The 20,206-nt window shown below is 40.5% G+C and overlaps 1 protein-coding gene across 6 annotated transcripts in view; it reads left to right on the top strand.

Annotated features, from left to right (window-relative positions):
* Positions 1-18,380, top strand: part of LOC145354899 (hexosaminidase D) — a 54,225-nt gene extending 35,845 nt beyond the window's left edge. For 4 of the 6 annotated variants that reach the window (XM_080206511.1, XM_080206505.1, XM_080206506.1 and 1 more), the window contains exons 8-14: positions 1,601-1,672; positions 1,796-2,000; positions 4,414-4,496; positions 5,467-5,545; positions 7,128-7,229; positions 10,694-10,783; positions 14,546-18,380. In XM_080206511.1, the coding sequence (XP_080062637.1) occupies positions 1,601-1,672; positions 1,796-2,000; positions 4,414-4,496; positions 5,467-5,545; positions 7,128-7,229; positions 10,694-10,783; positions 14,546-14,729 (815 nt within the window). In that variant the 3' untranslated portion in view covers positions 14,730-18,380. Of the gene's footprint in view, positions 1-1,600; positions 1,673-1,795; positions 2,001-4,413; positions 4,497-5,466; positions 5,546-7,127; positions 7,230-8,145; positions 9,738-10,693; positions 10,784-14,545 lie in introns of those variants that run through there. The other 2 variants (XM_080206507.1, XM_080206509.1) reach the window with 2 other exon arrangements.
* Positions 18,381-20,206: the final 1,826 nt, after the last annotated feature.

Below are 20,206 nucleotides of genomic sequence, written 5' to 3'. Positions count from 1 at the left end.
TTTCCATCCCGATCCCACTGATGTAGACAGGGGCATGTCCTCCACTATGTTTCCTGAAGTCGATGACTATCTGCTTTGTTTTATTAACGTTGAGGGAGAGATTATTGTCATCGCACCAGTTCACCAGATTCTCTGTCTCTTTCCTGTGTACTCCATTTCATCATTGTTTGAGAACTATCCCACTACGGTGATGTCATTAGCAAACTTGAAAATTGAGTTGAAGGGGAATTTGGCCACACAGTCATAGGTGTTTAAGGAGTATAGTAAGGGGCTGAGGACACAGCCTTGTGGGGCACTGGTGTTGAAGATAATCATGGAGTAGGTGTTGTTTCCTATCCTTACTGATTACAGTCTGTGGGTTAGGAGCAGTTTGGAGGAGTTTCATAGGAATAATGGTGTTGAAGACTGAGCTATAGTCAATAAATAGGGGTCTGACTTTGTTATCCAGGTGTCTCAGGGTTGAGGGTAGGGCCAGGGAGATGGCATCTGCTGTCAACCTGTTGCGGTGATAGGCGAACTGTAGTGAATCCAGGCAGTCTAGGAGGCCAGAATTGATTCGTGCCATGACTAACCTTTCAAAGCACTTCATAATAATGGATGTCAAAGCCACCAGGCGATGATCATTAAGGCATGCTGCCTGGCTTTTCTTTGGTACAGGGATGATGGTCATTGTCTTGAAGCAGTTAGGGACCTCAGAGAGGTTAAAGATGTCAGTGAAAACCTCCTGCCAGCTGATCCATGTCGATTTTAAGTGGTCATCTAGGTATCCCATCCAGCTGGTCGCTTTCCGTAGCTTGACTTTCGAGAAGGTTGACCTGCCATCTGCAATGGTGACTTCAGATACAGGTTTGGCCGAAGCTTCCAGAGTAGAGGGCTCGCTTTCACTGACCTCTTGCTCAAAACAGGCATAGAATGCATTGAGCTTATTGGGGCTGGTGATTCTACATACCGTCATCTTGTACCCTGTTACATCTTGCAGACCTTGCCATAATCGGTTGGAATCTGTGTGGTTAGTCTGGAACTATGACCTGGTCCAGTACTATCTTTTGGTATCTTTGATGGATCTCCGTAGGTCATACCTGGTCCTTTGCTTTATCAGCTGTGACTCAATAGGAATACTCTTGCCTCCTAAGTCACTAGTTTCCAGGTTCAATTTTCAACCTGAGACTTGAGCAGAGAATTTAGTTCAAACAACTCATGCAGTACTTAGTGTTGCTGTGAGAAATGCTATGTTTCAGCCGATACTTTTAAAACAAGTCTACTTCTTTGTTTTGGCAGACAAACCCTGTCGTAGTACTGAAGAAAAGCAGTTCTCCCTGATGTCCTGACCAATATTTGTCCCTCCACCAATATTGCTACAATGGATTGTTGTTTGTGGGATCTTGAGTCTATTTGCTGTTGCATTTCTGATACATGAAAAAGTACTTAATTAGCTGTAATGAACTTTGTGACATCTCAAGGCCATGAAAGGTGCTACATAAATACACTTTTTAATGCAATTGCTGCAGGAATAGCTAATTAATTACAGATATCTTTCCAAACTGTTGAGACCTGAAAAACATCTTTGGCAATTTGATCATCTGGATTTCTCTCTCCTCAGATTCTGGTATAGCTGAATATGTTGCCCCTGTGGTGTGGTTCTATCAGCCAGATTTTAAAATTGAGCAAGTAGGTAAGAAGAAACAGTCCTCTCCTACCATCTTCTTGGTTTGATGGTCTTGTGGCTGAAAATCACTTAAGATTAATATGATGACTTTGCAGAATCTTTATTTCTAAATAATCTTCTGAATTTTAGAGACGTTCCTTGCCAAGTATATGGACAGTGGATTCAGAAGTGTCTGGTTTGCAAGTGCCTTCAAAGGGGCGACGGGTGTCAGCCAGCTTTGGACACCTATCAAGTTCCATCTGGAAAATCATCTTCGGTGGCTGCAGGTGATTAAATCCATGTCAAAGTTCCCATCTCTTCACTTCCAAGGGTTGGCATTAACAGGTTGGCAAAGGTGAGATACTTTCTGCTGTTATTAATTCTCAACAGTATTGAAATTGGATTAGTGGTTCTAGTGTCTGAATAGTGAAATCAGGTCATTTTAAATACTGTGCTTAGCTCTTAATCAGAAAATGTTTGATGTCTGTTTGGGGACTTGTAGATTTAGAAGCACAGTGGGATGGTAATTAGATGAAACTTGTAGAATAGCATTTATTGCTTGGATGAGCAATCTTGATGTACAGCTAAATTATTTGGGCCACTTCGGTGAGAATGGGAGCAGCAAAGCTCTAGCCTTCAGTATACCATGAACATCACTGAACCAATGATTAAAAAATTGACATCCCAATTCACCCAGATTGTACTTTGAGCCTTTCATCAGTTATCAGGAAGCTTTTTCTGGATGTGTATTATCATGAAAGTACTGAAGGGTAGGAGAAACTATGAAGCTGGGCTAGCGCTTAATATAAAAAAGGATAGCAAGAGTTTTTAATAAATATATAAAAAGGAAGAGGCTGGCTAGGGTGAATGTTGGTCCTTCAGAGGATGAGAAAGGGGACCTAGTGGTAGGGGATGAGGATATGGCTAAGGTATTGAATAACTTTTTTGTTTCTGTCTTCATGGAGGAGGACGTGAATAATTTGCCGGGTGTTAGCGATGGAAAGGTGGTAGGACTGGAGGGTCTTAATGACATTACTGTTACTAGAGAGGCGGTGCTCGACAGACTGGAGGGGCTGATTGTGGACAAGTCCCCAGGACCGGATGGAATGCATCCGAGGGTTCTGAAAGAAATGGCGGAGGTGATAGTGGATGCCTTGGTGGTTATTTTCCAGACGTCGCTGGATTCTGGGGAAGTGCCAGATGATTGGAAAACGGCTAATGTTACACCGTTGTTTAAGAAGGGTGCCAGGCAAAAGGCGGGGAATTATAGGCTGGTTAGTTTAACGTCTGTGGTAGGTAAAATGTTAGAATCTGTCATTAAGGAGGAAATTGCGAGGCATCTTGAAGGGAATTGCTTGATAGAGCAGACGCAGCGCGGTTTCGTTAAAGGGAAGTCGTGTCTGACAAATTTACTGGAGTTCTATGAGGATGTGTCTAGGGCGGTGGATAGAGGAGAGCCGGTGGATGTGGTCTTTCTAGATTTTCAGAAGGCGTTTGACAAAGTACCTCACAAGAGATTATTGCAGAAGGTCGAGGGACATGGAGTTGGGGGTAGGGTGTTAGCGTGGATAGAGGATTGGTTGTCAAATAGGAGGCAGAGAGTGGGGGTCAACGGGTGCTATTTGGATTGGCGGATGGTGACTAGTGGAGTACCCCAGGGGTCGGTGCTGGGGCCTCAGCTTTTTACCATTTATATAGATGATCTGGAGGAGGGAACCGAGTGTAGGGTGTCGAAATTTGCTGATGACACCAAGATTGGGGGAACGGCAAATTGTGCGGAGGGTGTGGAGAGTCTGCAGAAGGATCTAGATAGGCTGGGTGAATGGGCCAGGAACTGGCAAATGGAATTTAATGTTGGCAAGTGTGAGGTGGTCCACTTTGGTAGGAAGAATGGTAGGAAGGACTGTTACTTACGGGGCAAAAAACTGCAGCAGGCGACGGTGCAGAGGGACCTCGGGGTCCTTGTGCATGAGTCGCAAAAACCCAGCCTGCAGGTGCAGCAGGTGGTCAGGAAGGCGAATAGGATGCTGGCCTTCATTGCGAGGGGGATTGAATATAAAAGTAGGGAGGTCTTGCTGCAGCTGTATAGGGCATTGGTGAGGCCGCAGCTGGAGTACTGTGTACAGTTTTGGGCGCCGCACCTGCGCAAAGATATTTTGGCCTTGGAGGGAGTGCAGAGGAGGTTTACTAGGCTGATACCGGAGTTGAGGGGGTTGAGCTATGAGGAGAGGCTGAATAAACTGGGTTTGTACTCGTTAGAGTTTAGAAGAATGAGGGGAGATCTCATTGAGACGTATAAGATGATGAATGGGATGGATAGGATAGAGGTGGAGAGACTCTTCCCGCTCAAAAAAAGACAGTAGGACTAGGGGGCACAGCCTCAAGATAAAGGGGGGGCGGTTTAGAACGGAGTTGAGGAGGAACTTCTTCACTCAAAGGGTGGTGAATCTCTGGAATTCTCTGCCCGTTGAAGTGGTGGAGGCTGCCTCGCTAAATATTTTTAAGACGCGGGTTGATGGGTTTTTGATAAGAGAGGGGATTAAGGGTTATGGGGAGAAAGCAGGAAAGTGGAACTGAGCAGCGACAGATCAGCCATGATCTTATTGAATGGCGGGGCAGGCTCAAAGGGCTAGATGGCCTACTCCTGCTCCTAGTTCTTATGTTCTTATAAATTAAGAAGAGTGATTTTGTTCAAAGGTTCTCCTAAAGATGTATCAATTACAAAGGCAGGACACATAATTTAATGCTTTCTCTACATCCCTCCTCAGATATGATCATTACTCAACTCTATGTGAGCTGTTGCCAGTTGCAATCCCATCCTTAGTGGTCTGTATGCAAACTGTGACACATGGTGAGTTCCCTTTGAGAAACTGACTCTAGTCTGTTTTATTTTTGGACACCATTCACATTTTTCTCTACTTTTGTTACTTACTTGTCTCATTATCTCTGCCTTTTGCCTTGCTCATTCAATCCTTTTGCCATTTAATCTCTCCTACCTTCTGAACTAATTTGTTTTTCCTATCTTTCCTTCCTTTCACTGACTCCACATGCTTAAGACCTATTATATCTTTAATTTTTCCCAGTTTTGATGAAAGATCATCAATCTGAAACATGAACTGTTTTTCCTCGCACCATAGATGCTGCTAGACCTGTTGAGTATTTCCAACATTTTGTTTCTATTTTTTAGCAACCGCAGTACCTTGCTGTCATAATCTGCATCGTTTGCAAATTTGGTGCACAACTAGCACACTACTCCTGCTAGCTACACTGACAGAAGTGTACACTTTTAATACTTACTGTAAATATTTCAGTCACTACTTTTTCCCTTTTTATGATGTCCTAGATTTAATGTAGGTTGACTTTCCACATATCTGCAGTCAAGATATTCACTGGGGCAACTTAGTCTTTATTCTCTTACAGAGAAGCCTTGTCAAACACATCTGTACATTGTGTATCATGTCAGTGCAGTACCTGACCCCTATGAAGTCAGAAACTTGCTATTTCTTACTATTAAAGCAGGAATCCCTCAACATATTTAATACCAGCCACCCATTTAAATGATCATTGTCTGTCTTACTTGTGTACACCCAAGGTAAAGAATATTGGTGCTGGAGAACTGTTCCAAGAATCAGTAATGAGCTCACCCATTTCAGATACAGCAAGGGTTCAATGTAGACTTAAACTCCTTCTGTACTATCCCAAATGTTCCAAGGGCAGGTAGAGCACAGATTTGACACTGAGTAAAGATCCATGTATGCTTGAATGAGTTTATTGGTGAGAAATGGAACCCCTTTGATTTTTTTTTTCATTTACTTCCTCAGGCTCTTTTACGAATGAAGCGAAAACCAAATCGCAGCAGATTTTGGGATTTAAAAATATTAATATAGAAAAGGATGCAAGGTAAATAATCATTTCTGAAATTTTATTTTTGGGCTGGTTATGAAGGGGAATGTGTTCTGACATCACAAATAACTACGTAGGAGTTTAACCTGAAGCAATGAAGAATCTGTGGAATTAAAGCTAGGCAGGTGGAAGACAATTATTTGGGGTTGATGTGTCTTGAACAAGCCAGAACTACTTGTATGTCAACTATGACAATACTGAAGTCACCCTTTTCAATCTTTGCCAAAGCTCTTCATTTGATCTGTAACCCATTGGATACCCACCTCAAGTACAATCTGGCAATATATGTCAGACTTGATCCCAAGCCTGGCTTCAAATCAAAGACAACTTTAATTTATGTACTGCCATTCATGTAGGTAAATGTCCCAAGATCCAAATCCAAGCTGTCACCAAGATCAGTGGCTTCCTTAAGTCTCCGTGCCTACCTCATCCTATACCTTCAGGATCAACCACCAGTCCATCAAAACTCATCTTACCTAAACTTAAAGTGATCCAGAGTTCTATTGCATATATTCTAACCCACAAAATCTGCTTTATTAGGTTGTCTGTTATTGTCAACCGTCACTGGTTGCCTATCCCAGAACAACTTCAAAATTCTCCCTTATCTATGTCACTCCATGTCATTATTGCTCCCAATTTCCACAAGTTCTTCAAGCCGTAAGTCCCTGTCGGCACTTTCCACAGTTCTAACTCTTGTCCGCTGTGTATTCTTATCACACTGTCATTATCTCCCCATTGCATTATCATTGATCAAGCTTTTGGCTTTATCTTGTGCCCATAGTCTGAAACTCTTACAGCTTGCTCTTTTCACTTTAAGAAGCCATTTGCAACCCACCTTGTTGATATCTTTGATTTCTTTCTTTCCCTCCTGATTCCCAACTTTCCCTCCTGATTCCCAACTATGAAGCATCTTGGAAAATTTTGCTATATTCAGTGTGCAATACATATGCAAGTTGAGGCGTAGTATAATGCCTTGGAATGCTCTAGGACCATTGTTGAAGTTTTGTTTTGGAACTAAATGTCCAATGAGTTGATGGGAACTAATGCCTGCTGTTGTGAATATTTCATCCCCAACTGAAACATGTCAGAAGAGGAGGGGAGAAAACTGAAAGAGGAATAGAAGTAATGTGGTGATTTACAAATCCTTAGTGTTCTCATCTGTCTCTGATGCTTTGAAATACTAATGGCTGCATTTATGCTTTATCAGACCCATGTTGTCAGCCCAAGTTCCTGATGTTGGGTGTCATGTTGCTAGCTGCAGCCCAGAGCTAATCTTGTTGTATTTCCTATGGCCAATAAATCTTTCTGGCTGCCAGCCTTGACAAGTTTATGTTCTGGATTGTAATGGGTTTCTTGAAACCAAGCATCAGGAGACAGCTGTGCTAGCACAGATCTTGTACAATTCATAAGCAGTTTAAATATCATGTTAATCAGATATTTAATTTGCCTTTGATAAATAATTCAATTTTTCTATCATGTTTTGGTGCTGTTCTATTGCTAAATAGCGTGTATACCCTTTGTTTTTAAAATGCTGTTGAAACACTCTGAGCTAACTGTGTCTGTTCATTACCCTCTACAGTGAAGGAGAAGGCACTTTTGCAGGGGCCGAGATTTATCAAATGGTTCACCAGATTTCTCAAAATCTAAAATCTGAAGTAACTCATGTTTTAGAAAGTAACAGGTGAGGTGCACAGATGCATTGACATTTTGGTATGGGAGGTGACTGACTGTTGTGATTGTACTAGCTCTGTCATCAATCCCAATTTCCTATTCTTTCACTTTCTCCTTTTAATATTTTACCTCAAAATCTCAAGTAATTCTGTCAAACATTGTGATTAGCTCAGTTCTGTTAGATCCTTATGGTATTTTTTTCCATAGGAAGCTCAATACAAATGAGCTCTTCAGCCTGACCAGTCTATTTTGGTATTTATGCTCCTCAGAAGCTGTAGTTATAATTGCATTTTGCTCTGTTTCCGTACATTCCTTCAGTCCCCTTGCCTTCAAACACCTATCTAAACTAGTGTTAAATGGTGACACAGATTCTGTTTCAATCACTTAACAGTCTCACAGTCTCCGTTTTATGAAATAGCATTTCCCTGCTGTTTGCCTTGCATTTGATCTCGTATGTATATTCTCTTAATTCTAGATCCTTGAGCATTTGAAATGATCAATTTTCCACCAACTCTGTTCTAATCCTTCGTAATTTTAAATAACTCTAGAACAAAATAAATCCTTCTAATTCCCCTTGCTTGTGCTTGATATTCCCACTCCAACAAACTCTCGTATTGATTTAAAAACTTGATGTTTACTACCCAGTGATTAGAACATTGCATAATTTCAGTTTGTCCAGGGAAAGAATTGCAGTGGAAACAAATATTGAATTTGTCCACAAACTAGCCTATCTTCATGGCTTTTCATCCCGAAAGCACCATTTGCACTTCTCTCCCTTTTGCACACTGTTTCTCTCTGTCACCAGGAGTCTGTTTCTTTGTATCTTCACCTTTTGGATTGTGGTAATTGTGCAGGTGTTTTGATGACCTTTCCTCTCACTTGAATTCTTTAGCTGTCTCTTAATCTATTACTGTTACCTTTTCCAGATAGTTGCAACTTTCAAACAAAGAACAATACAGCAGAGGAACAGGCCCTTTGGCCCTCCAAGCCTGCACCGATCATGTGCTCTTAACTAGACCATCTGTTTGTATCCCTCTATTCCCAGTCTGTTCACGTGGCTATCTGAATAAGTCTTAAATGATCCTAGCATGTCTGCCTCAACCACCTAGCTTGGTAGTGCATTCCAGGCCCCCACCACCCTCTGTAATACGTCCCCTGCATATTTGTTTTGAATCTTGTCCCCACCTTACCTTGAACTTGTGACCCCTTGTGTTTGTCATTTCTGACCTGGGGAAAAAGCTTCCAACTGTTCACCCTAACTATGCCCTTCATAATTTTATAAACTTCTATTAGGTCACCCCTCAACCTCCACCTTTCCATGGAGAACAACTCTAGTTTACTCAATCTTACCTCATAGCTAATACCCTCCATAGCAGGCAAAATCCTGGTAAACCTTTTCTGCAATCTCTCCAAAGCCTCCACATCATTCCGGTAGTGTGACGACCAGAACTGTATACAGTATTCCAGATGTGGCCTAACCAACGTTCTGTACAACTGCAACATCATTTGCCAACTTTTTATACTCTATGCCCTTACCAATAAAGGCAAGCATGCCATATGTCTCCTTCACTGCCTTTTCCACCTGTGCTGCTACTTTTAAGGATCTGTGGACTAGCACACCCATATCCCTCTGTGTGTCTATACTCCTGATGGTTCTGCATTTATTGTATAGCTCCCCCGTGCATTAGATCTACCAAAATGCATCACTTCACATTTATCTGGATTAAATTCCATCTGCCATTTCTTTGCCCAATTTTTCAGCCTACCTATATCCTGCTGTATTCTGACAATGTTCATCACTATCCACAACTCCAGCAATCTTTGTTGTCCGCAAACTTACTAATCAGACAAGCTTCATCATCATCCAAATCATTTTTACATATATCACAAACAGCAGAGGCCCCAGTACAGAGCCCTGCAGAACACCACTAGTCACAGACCTCCAATAGAAAAAGACCCCTCCACTGCTACCCTCTATCTTCTATAGTCAAGCCAGTTCTGTAGCCATCTAGCTGGTTCACCTTTGATCCCATGAGATTGAACCTTTTGCAACAGTCTGCCATGAGGGACCCTGTCAAATGCTTTACTAAAATCCATGCAGACGACATCCGTGGCCCTTCCCTTGTCAATCATTTTTGTCACCACCTCAAAAAAAACTCAACCAAATTTGTGAGGCATGTCCTCCCTCGTACAAAACCATGTTGTTTATCACTAATGAGGCCATTCAGTTCTAAATGTGTATAGGTCCTATCTCTAAGAATCTTCTCCAACAATTTCCCTACGACGGATGTCAAGCTCACTGGCCTATAATTACCTGGGCAATCCTTGTTACCCTTCTTAAATAACAGGACCACATTTGCTATCCTGTAATCCTCTGGGCCCTCACCTGTGTTCAGTGAAGAAACAAAGGCTTCTGTTAGAGGCCCAGCAATTTCATCTCATGTCTGTCTCAGTAATCTAGTCATGATGTGGGTATGCTGGCGTTGGACTGGCGTAAACACAGTAAAAAGTCTGACAACACCAGGTTTTAGTCCAACCTATTTATTTGATAATATACTCACTAGCTTTCGGGGTTACCCCCTTCGTCAGGTGAATGGAGAGTTCTGGCCTCAGACAGAGCATATAAAGCCTCATGATATGCTTTATATGCTCTGTCTGAGGCCAGAACTCTCCATTCACCTGACGAAGGGGGTAACCCCGAAAGCTAGTGAGTATATTATCAAATAAATAGGTTGGACTAAAACCTGGTGTTGTCAGTAATCTAGGACAGATGCCATCTGGCCCTGGGGATTTGTCTACCTTTAATGCTTCCTAAAACACCTAACATTTCCTCTCTTGTAACTGCGATTTGTTCTAATGGGTCTACACATCTCTTTGAGACACTACCAATTAACGTGTCCCTCTCCTTTGTGAATGCTGATATAAAGTATTCATTTAGGATCTCACCTACTTCCTTGGGTTCTAAGCATAATTCCCCTCCTTTGCTCTTGAGAGGTCCTACTCTTTCTCTGACAATCCTCTTGTTCCTAACGTATGTATAAAATGCCTTGTGATTCTCTTTAATCCTGTCTGCCAAGGACATTTCATGACCCTTTTTGCCCTTATAACTCCCTGTTTGAGTTCTTTTCTACTCTCTCTGTATTCCTCCATTGCTTCATCTGTTTATAGCTGCCTGGACCTTATGTATGCCTCATGGCTCTTTTTTTCTTGAACGATGATTCCCTCACTCGCCATTTCCTCCCTGCCTGACAGGGAGGTACTTATCAAGGACACGCAGTATTTGTGCCTTGAACAGTCGACTGTAAAACAGTGAAAGACTGTCCAAAGTTTGCTGGTACAGCACAATTTGCCACGGGTGGCAGCAATTATATGGTTGAATGTCCTGATCCTTCAATGACAAATTGTGGGCCTAAATTTGCCACTTACTATAAAGAGATAAATTCAAATACATTGAATTATGCTCTGTCTAAACAGTGAGATCAAGGGGTGGTTCAATCATTACAACAGGAAATACCGGTTTGCAAATCCTCGGAACATGGAACATTTTGGTGATGATGTCCTCAGGTGAGTTTAACAAGATTAGTAATGGCTGTTTGGATGATTTGTAACTTAGTCAATCAGGTCGATCTCTTTCAGTTGGTATGGAAAAGCAGGGCATGGATGTGCTAGCAGGAATTTAGGGCAGGAGGTCATGTGATGCCACTTCAAGAAATTATATTTTTTTAAGTGCTGGCCACAAGATACTGGGCATCTCGCCCAGGTATTTCTGAGATTACTGAAACCACATAAAGCTACTCTATCATTGCAACTAGATTTATTATTATTCTGTTAAAGGCTTTCAAAAGGTCAAAATAGGGTGTGTGTTCAGAAAAATTTTCTACATAAGTGTGTTTTCAATCCATTGAGGAAGATGGCAGTGCTAGATGTGGTGCTGGGAAGGAGGAGGGTCAGAAGTGTCAGTAGAAGCACTTTGGGGCACAATGGTCATTATTATATGGTTTAGGTTGGCTATGGGAAAGTACAATGAGCAGTCCAAAGTAAAAATAATGGGTCCTAACTTGCAGTTGCAGTCAGTTTGCCACTCTGCTCCTAGTTACTTAGCCTGAAATGCAGCTGCACTTATCTCATCTGACCATCAGACTCAGGCCAAGTAGGAAAGATGCAGTGCAGTGTTCCTGAGACTTTGTATTGAGGGCAGCTAAATCAAAGCTAAGAAACATGTGTTCCTTTTTTTTTATGGCACTAATTGCCATAAGGCAGGTAGGTTTAAAAGTCCAGTTCCTTTTGAGAAGACAGCGAGAATTGTATGAGATAAATGGGTGGATCGGGGGAATAGGGTGGTCAGTCAGTCAGGATGGGAGGAGTGGGTGAGGGTAGTTGGATTATTTCTGGTTAACTGTTTGCTACAAGATGGTCAGAACCATCCAAAGTTCATGATTTAATTCTGAGTTTGGATTGTTCCCTGTGCAGGCAATTGCCTAATGAAAGTTTGAATTCTTGCATGGGATCTTCGGGTGGGAGGGTAGGGGTAGGGGTCCCTAGCGCGTCTTCATCCTGAAGACCCGAAGTTGTGGACCAATGAATTGAGGAGGGCCATCTTCAATGGGACCAGAATCCCCAGGTAAATTGGAATCCAGATTGGCAGGCAAAACTATAATGGCCTGTCTCTTTTCAGTCATTTAATAGATGTGGGCATTGCTGGCTTGGCCATGATTTATTGCCATCCCTAACTGGCCTTCATTTCAGAGGGCATTTGAGAGTCAACCACATTGCCATGGATCTGGAGTCGCATGTCGGTAAGACTGGATCAAAATGGCAGATTTCCTTCCCCTAAGGAACATTTGTGTACCAGATGGGATTTTTATTTTACGACAATCGACAATCGTTTCATTAGACTTTTAATTTCAGATATTTATGGAATTCAAATTACACCATCTGCCACAGTGCAATTTGAACTCTTTTTTTTCCCAGATCTTGCCCTGGGTCTCTGGATTACTACTCCAGTGACGACAACACCAGGCCTCCCTTAATTGAAATTGGAGATAATTTGAGTATGGTCAAAGTACATTTCCATGATGGAGGAAAAGTAGAGCAAACAAATCTAGAGATCCCCAGATGATGGAAAGGAAAATGTCAGGTGGATAATCAATTGAGGCTCAGGCTGAAAATAGAAGATGCAGTGGATCAGTGAAAAAAATTTAAGAGGAGCAAAGAGATAGTATGAGAAGAAACTGGCAGAAAGTATAAATCCAAAAGTCTTCTGTACACACACAAATAGTAAAAATATGGTAAAAGGAGGAATGGGACCAATTGGGGATCTAAAAGGGGATTTACACTCAAAGTAGCTGACATAGTTGAAGTACTAAAGAGTACTTTGCATCCAGAGGAAGAAAATGCTGCCCAAGTCATAGTGAAAGAGAAGGTAGCTGAGATACTGGATGAACTAAATATTTATAAAGAAGAGGTATTTGATTGGCTGGCTGCACTTAAAGTTGACAAGTCACCTGAATCAAATGAGTGAATCCAAGAATACAGAGGAAAACAAAGGTGGAAATTGCTGAGAAACTGCCATAACCTTCAAATCCTCATTGGTTACAGGGGTGGTGCAAAAGTACTGCAGAACTGCAAATATTTACAAAGTGTGTAAACAATCAACTACAGTCAGATCTGTAGTGGTGGGGAAGTTTTCAGAAACAATAATTTGGGATGTAGTTAAGTCACTTGGACAAACATTAGGTTGACTGGCCATTTAAATTGCCCCTTGGTGTCAGAGGGATTCGCTGGGTAAATTGTGGAGTTACGGGGATGATCCTGGTTGGGATTGTTGTTGGTGTTCAATGGGCCAAATGGTCTCCTTTTGCAATATAGAGATCCTAAATAAATTCATTAAGGAAAGCCAGCAAGCATTTGTTAAAGGCAAATGTGTTTAACTGACTTGCTTGCATTTTTTTTGAAGAAGTAACAGACAGGGTTGATGAGGGTAATGTGGTATATGTGGACTTGTAAAAGGTATTTGATAAAATACTGCACAATGGAATAATAGAGACAGTAAATGCATGGAAATTGGCTGAAAAACTGGAAACAGAATAGTGGTGATCTGCTGTTTTTTAGCCTGGCAAAACATGTGTAGAGGCGAATCCCAAGGGTTTGTTGTGGGATCTCTGCTTTCCTTGATATAAATTAATAACCTAGACTTGGGCATACAGGGCACAATTTCAAAATTTGTAGATGACCCAAAACTTGCAAGAATTGAGCTGTGAAAATGATAGTGATAAACTTCAAAAGGATAGTCACTGTACAAGTGGCAGATTAAATTCAGTTCAGAGAAGTGTGAAATGATTCATTTTAAGAAAAATGAGAGGCAATCTAAAATAATGAGTAGTTTTAAAAAAAGGAACCTAGGGGTATATGTGCACAAATCATTGAAGGTGGCAGGGCTTGGGTTGAGAAACAGTTCATTATATGGCTTTATAAATAAGGACACGATCCTTTGTAAAACTGGTTCAGCCTTAACTGGAGTATTGTTAAGTTATGGGCATCACATTTTAGGAAAGCATAAGAGAAGGTGCTAAAAAGATTCATGGGAATGGTTCCAAGGAGCAGGAACTTATGGATCAACTGGGCTGTCCTCCTTGGAAAAGAGGTTAAGAGGCGATTTGATAGAGGTATACAAAATGGTGATGGACCTAGACAGACTAGATAGAGAGAAGCATTGAGAACCAGACCACACCAATTTAAGGTGATTGCCAAAAGAAGAAAGGACAATATGAGGAAAAACTTCTTTACAGAGTGAAGAGCTAGGATCTAGAATGCATTTTGAGAATGGGGGTGGAGGCAGATTCAATTATGCCTTTCAAAAGGGAATTATCCAATTATCTGAACAAAAATATTTACAGGACTTTTGGGAAAAAGTGGAAGTAGGGACTAGGCAAGTTGATTTTGAAGCGAGCCAGCAAAGGCACAAGGGGCTAAATGGTCTCCATTTGTGCTTAACCTTTCAATGATTCTATGCTAGTGCAGTCATGTGTTATCTCAGGGTTGTCAGCACGTTCTAATGTGTGGCACAAATGCATTATGATGCAGGGGTTAATGGCTCATTGTGTAGTGAATTTTGTATTTTTTCTGAAGGTTCATCAGTACTGGGTGTGTTGGTGCAGTTTCAGTTTAGCATTCTTCATTGCAATCTAACAGCAATCAGTTTTCTAGAGAAGTTTGACTTAATGCAGGATCTGCATATATTTAGTGCAAAGTTTATGCAGGGTCTGCTTGCATTTAGAGCAATATTTATTGTGCAAAATGATAAACATAACTATAAAATGTGTTCAGAGTTCACAAGCAGTGGGAAGAGTATTTGGGAAACTTCCGAGTCCAGATGGAAAAGATTTATTTCTCTGACACTGTGGAGGAATGGATGGAAGTGAACGTGAACCCGTACATGGACCCGCTGAGAAAGTTTGTGAAGGACTATAATGAAATTATAGTACTAAATGCTAAACCAAAAGAAAACTAGAAAATCATCAAGAAACAAAATTGGGAATGCACAGCCACTGGTGGAATAACTGGAAAACACCCAACTATGACACCTAGAGATCCAGGATCAAAACCCAATAAAGCACAAAAACTGGGTCCTACTTCAGAGCATCTTATTTAAATCTGAGCTTCTGAGGCTGTGTGACTTCTTGCCTTTACCAGTTCTGGATCTGACCGTAATTGTATTCCAGAACTTAAACATTCACAATTACAGGAAGCTTTATATGGACCTCAATCTCAACCTATCCAATTCCACTTGGGATCATGCCTTGCCACATGGTTTGTCAGGTACCGTTATGACCAACCACTGCTTCTGAGCATGGCAGGTAATTTCACCCAGTGGTATTGCACAAGCAAAGCAACTCACTCCAGCAAAGGCGCTTCCAATTAGTGGAGATCTTGCACAGAGAACTCTCAATGAATAGTTGATTCCTGTGGTGCAGAGACATGCTTGTTGTACAGCAGTTTGGAAGATATGAGTAGTGCAATAAGGACTAGGTCTTTGCCAAAACCTTGGAGAAGATCTCTGATTTTAGTTTTTTCAAAGTGTACTTTTAACCTGGCACTTTTTTCCCATTTCATCTGATGTGATGGATTGTAATCATATGATCATCCATTTTGATATTTTGGTTAAGGTGGGGAGTTTACTGTCAGAGGTCTGTTGGTTTTACCTGTGTTCTCTGTTATCGCTGCTTTCTATCGGGGTAAATCACTATTTCATAACTAATTGTATATAAATAAATAACTATTTGACTAATTTGATTCCAGATAATTAAGAATGGTGTATATGGTCTAAGAAAGATGTGCCATTTGAGGTTAAATTGAGGCTAAAGTGCAAAAGAAAATAAATGGAGCCATTTCTTAGAATATTTAGGACTTGAGACTTTTCTCCGTAGCTGTTGTCAGAGAGAAGTCCTCTGCAAAAGAATAGACACTATGACTAAAATTTGGAGAGTCCAGGCTCCAGGAGGGACTGCTTCCTTCTAATTCACACAAGTGACCTTGTCGAATTGGTACTGTTAATTGCACTGAACACCATGACGCTATAAGTGGACATGTTTGCTGTTTTTGCTCTTCCACGGTTTTCTTGCATCTTGCCTCTGCACAGCAACCCCCCCTCCCCAAAAACATGTAAAGGTGTAGTTTCAGGTTACATTATATGCCCTTCAAATTTACAAAGGTCATAATGGGGTGGTGAGTAGAGAGTTTCTATTGTTAAATAGAGAAAAGAATTCAAGATGAGAATTTTTTAAGTGGTTATGATCTAGAGTGCACTGAAATGGTTGTGAAAGCAGATTCAATAATAACTTCTTTTAAAAGAGAAGTGGATTAATACTTGAAAAGAAAACAAAGTTACAGAGCCATGGGGTAAGAGTAGGGGAGTGGAATTAATTGGATAGCTCTGTCAAAGAGCTGACAGAGGTACAGTGGGCCAAGTGACAGGTGAAAATGCATTCAGGATATTGGCTATGTATGAGTACTATTTCATTGCAGAGCATTTCTGAGAAATGGACGTCCATCCTACTATTTGAAAAATACTTAACTCTTGCTAGAGTTCAGTATCTCTCAGCCCAGTTGGAAAATGGTGCAGACTGGATTTAGCTGGGCCCCCATCTCAGCTGTGCTGAGATTTCTAGATTAGCCTGGCCTATCCACACGAGAATTCGCAAGTGTTCATTTTTGAAATTCCAAATTAGATACGTCTTGCATTTTTTTTTTAAACAGTGGGAGACAATTAAGTGATCAATAACTAAATTACACCAATAATTGCAAACACAGCAACTGGTATATTTTACACCCTGGTTTTCTTAACATTTAGTTTTCAAATTCCATTCCTCAATATTTTGATCAAGGATTAATAGTGAATGTCATCCTCCCAGTTAACATACAAGTTTGCTGCTACCTGATTGGAACTTCTACTTGAAGGGGAAGAAAATTGCAGGTGTCTTGGGGAAAAGCCTAAGGACGAGGGCTAATTGGATAGCTCTTTCAAACAGCTGATATGTAGCTGATGGGCTGAGTGGTCTCCTTCCTTGCAGTAATGTTCAATAACTACCATTCCCGCACACCTCGTAGCAATTGGTGAACATCCAGAAATGACTCTGGGTGGGCTACATTTTCAAATTTCATACTTTGCCAATGGGGAACAGTTTGAGCTTTTATTCTGCACTCCCACTGATATAGTAATATTAATAGTGCAGTCAAAATTCAAATCGCCCATCTAAACATCCCTCACTGATGGAAGCAGTTGCCCGAACTGGCTTTTCAAACAGCATAGTACACCAACAACATGAGTAAGTGGGCACTCAGGTCACTTGCTTTCACCATTGCTACTATGATGCAGCTTTTCCTTGAGGTTTTTTTCCTTGCCTGGTTAAAGCTCTAACTATAAAGCTGAAAAAATAAATCTTATTTTAAGAGCTTCCATCTCCGTGAGGTGGCTTCAGCCCAACCCACATGCAACAACCTCATGTTTTGACGACTGTGATAAATTCCACCATAGCACTTGACAGAACCCAGAACCATTCTACATAAAGCAACTCGTAACATTCTTAAAAATAAAAGAAATTTTGCTCAAAGTCCCAATGTTAATGGAGTCTTTTGAAAATTTCAGAATCCAGATCTTCAACAAAAGCAAATTAGTTCTTTCAGTTGGGTCATATCTTATCTGTGTACCAAGTTTCATTCATCGTTAGTTTTTTTTAAATGCATTGCTTCAGACAAACTGGTTAAGCAGTGTTGATAACAAAATTCGTTAGCGTCAGAACCTGTGGCAACTATGGCATGGTGTTAATATCCTTGCCATAGTTGGGAGGTTGTGAATTCAGTGTCATTTCAGAGTGTGCAAATCTTGCCTGACACTTATTGAGGGAGCACTGCACTCTTGAAGATGTTAATCCACATTCCCATTGGGCCTCAAGGGTAGATATAAAAGTACACATGACACTATCTTGAAGAAGAGCAAGGGAGTTCTCGCTGGTATTCTGGTCAATATTTATCCTTCAGTCAACACCATTAAAACAGTTTATTCAGTTATTATCATGTTGCTGTTTGCAGGATCTTACTATGCTCAAATTGGCTACAAATTTCAAACACTGTTACACTGACTATTTCAATAAGTACATGATTGGTTATGGTGTCTAGTCCTAGATAAATACGAATTTTCTCTCAAAAATCAAATCAATGTAGCTTTAACTAGGGTCTTTTATTTCTATGTAAAGGCAGAAATCAAATATAATCAAATGATATGAACTCAAACACTGTGCACTACTTGTACAAATAAGCAAACTCACCAATTTCAATCTTGGTATTGAATGGGGAACACAGGTTGACTAGTCTGTTGGGTAGAATATTGAAATAGGTAAGTTTGGTGGTGTTCTGGTACTGGACAGGAGAGGGTTAGCTTTTTATGGCAATCTCCAAATGCATGTCATTGTACCTTGGTGTGGAACAAATTCCTATTTTCTTTATGGTAGCATGGGTTACCCCATTTTTAGCTATATTAATGTGATCCTGTGTTTTCAGTGCACAATTTGTTCATGTATCTGTGTATAATCCATATACTATAATGCCGTTGTGATTTTAATCCTTTTGCTGTAATACTTGTTCTCAATAAATAGTTTCACAATAACTGAATTTGTGCATTAACTTTGGTAAAAGATTGCTTGAGTTTAAATTCTGCAAATATGTAGCTGTTAGTTTTTCTTTCACCTAATAGGCTACTTAGCTCATCCAAGAACTGAAGGAGTGCTAAACTATCAGAAGTACTGTTGTTTTCAGCTGAAATGTTAAACTGTCCATCTGTGCAGGTAGGCATTAAAATCCTAAGATCTTTTGCAAAGAGGAACAGGCTGGTGTTCTGGCCAACATTTTTCATCCTTGAACTATGACACAGAAATAGATAAATTAGCCATTTTAACTGTTTGCAGGACAATTGGCTGCGTGTCTGCTTAATGATAGTGAATGCACTACTGAAGTGGTTGTACTGAAGCAGCAAATGTCACAATTGGTGGCCTGGAAGAATAGCAGATGAATTGTACAAATATTTTGCAACGTTCTCCACTACAGTGGATACAAGTAACATTCCAGAAGCAGCTTGAAATCAGGAAATGGAAGGAGGGAGGAACTCGGAAAAATTATGATCATTGGAAAAGTACTGATTTAAATTGGCGCTGTGGGCTGACAAGTGCCTTGGTTCTAATGGACTTCATCACTGTGCCTTAAAAGAGGTGGCTAATGAGATATTTGATGCATTGGTTTAAATTTTCCAAAATTCCCTAGAATTGGGGAAAGTCCCGTTAGATTGGAAGATAGCAAATGTAACTCCATTATTCAAAAAGGGAGGCAGACAGAAAATGGAAAACAAGAGGCTGGTGAGCTCAATGTCCATCATTAATAATTGTTTCTAACATTTTCTCAAATAAGTTCTATAACAGGTCATTTGGATAGGCTAAAGAGAATCAGACAGAGTCAATGTGGAAATCATTTAACCAACTTATTGGAGTTTTTCAAGAAATAACATGCTATGGATAAAAGGAAACTGTGGATGTACTGTATTTAGATTTCCAGAAGGTATTGGCTAGATAACAAGTAGTAAGCATAAATGGTCTTTTTCAGATCTGCAGGCTGTAACAAGTGGTGTGCCACAGTTTGGGGAAGCAGTGGTGGAGTGGTATTGTCATTGGATTAATAATCCTGAGACCCAGGTTAATGCTCTGGAGAACTGGGTTCTAATCCCACCATGGCAGATGGTGAAATTTGAATTTTAAAAATATCTGGAATTAAAAGACGCTAATCAACATTGTCGACTGACATTTTAAAAAACATCTGGTTCATTAATTTTTTTTTAGGGAAGGAAATATGCCATCCTTACCAGGACTGGCCTAAATGTGACTCCAGACCCATAGCAATGTGGTTAACTCTTACTGCCCTCTAAAATAGCCTACCAAGCCACTCAGTTCAAAGGCAATTTGGGAAAGGCAATAAATGCTGGCCTAGACAACGAAACCCACATCCCATGAACGAGCATTTTAAAAAGTCTGCACTGGGATCTCAACTGTTTACAATTTCTATATAAATGACTTGGATGAAAGGATGGATGGGATGGTTGCCAATTTGCTACTATTTGACATGAAGACAGGAAGGAAAGTAAGATGTGAAGAGGGCATAAGGAGGCTACAAAAGATATAGGTTGGTTAAGTGAGTGAACAAAGATCTGACAAATGGAGTATAATATGGGAAAATGTGGAATTCTCCATTTTGGCAAGAATAGTAAAAGAAGAATGTTATCTAAATGGGGAGAGATTGCAGAGCTCAGATGCAGAGGGATCCACGTCCTTGTGCATGAACTGCAAAAGGCAAGTATACAGATACAGCAAATAATTAGGAAAACTAATCAATGTTATCATTTATTACAAAGGAATTAATTCAAAAGTAAATATGTTATGCTTCAGTTAT

The sequence above is a fragment of the Carcharhinus amblyrhynchos genome, chromosome 18 (assembly GCF_965287045.1).
Source record: "Carcharhinus amblyrhynchos chromosome 18, sCarAmb.v2.hapA, whole genome shotgun sequence".
In the NCBI taxonomy this organism is placed as follows: Eukaryota; Metazoa; Chordata; class Chondrichthyes; order Carcharhiniformes; family Carcharhinidae; genus Carcharhinus; species Carcharhinus amblyrhynchos.
Note: the sequence above shows the minus strand (reverse complement) of the source record. Positions and strands in the feature narration are given on the sequence as shown.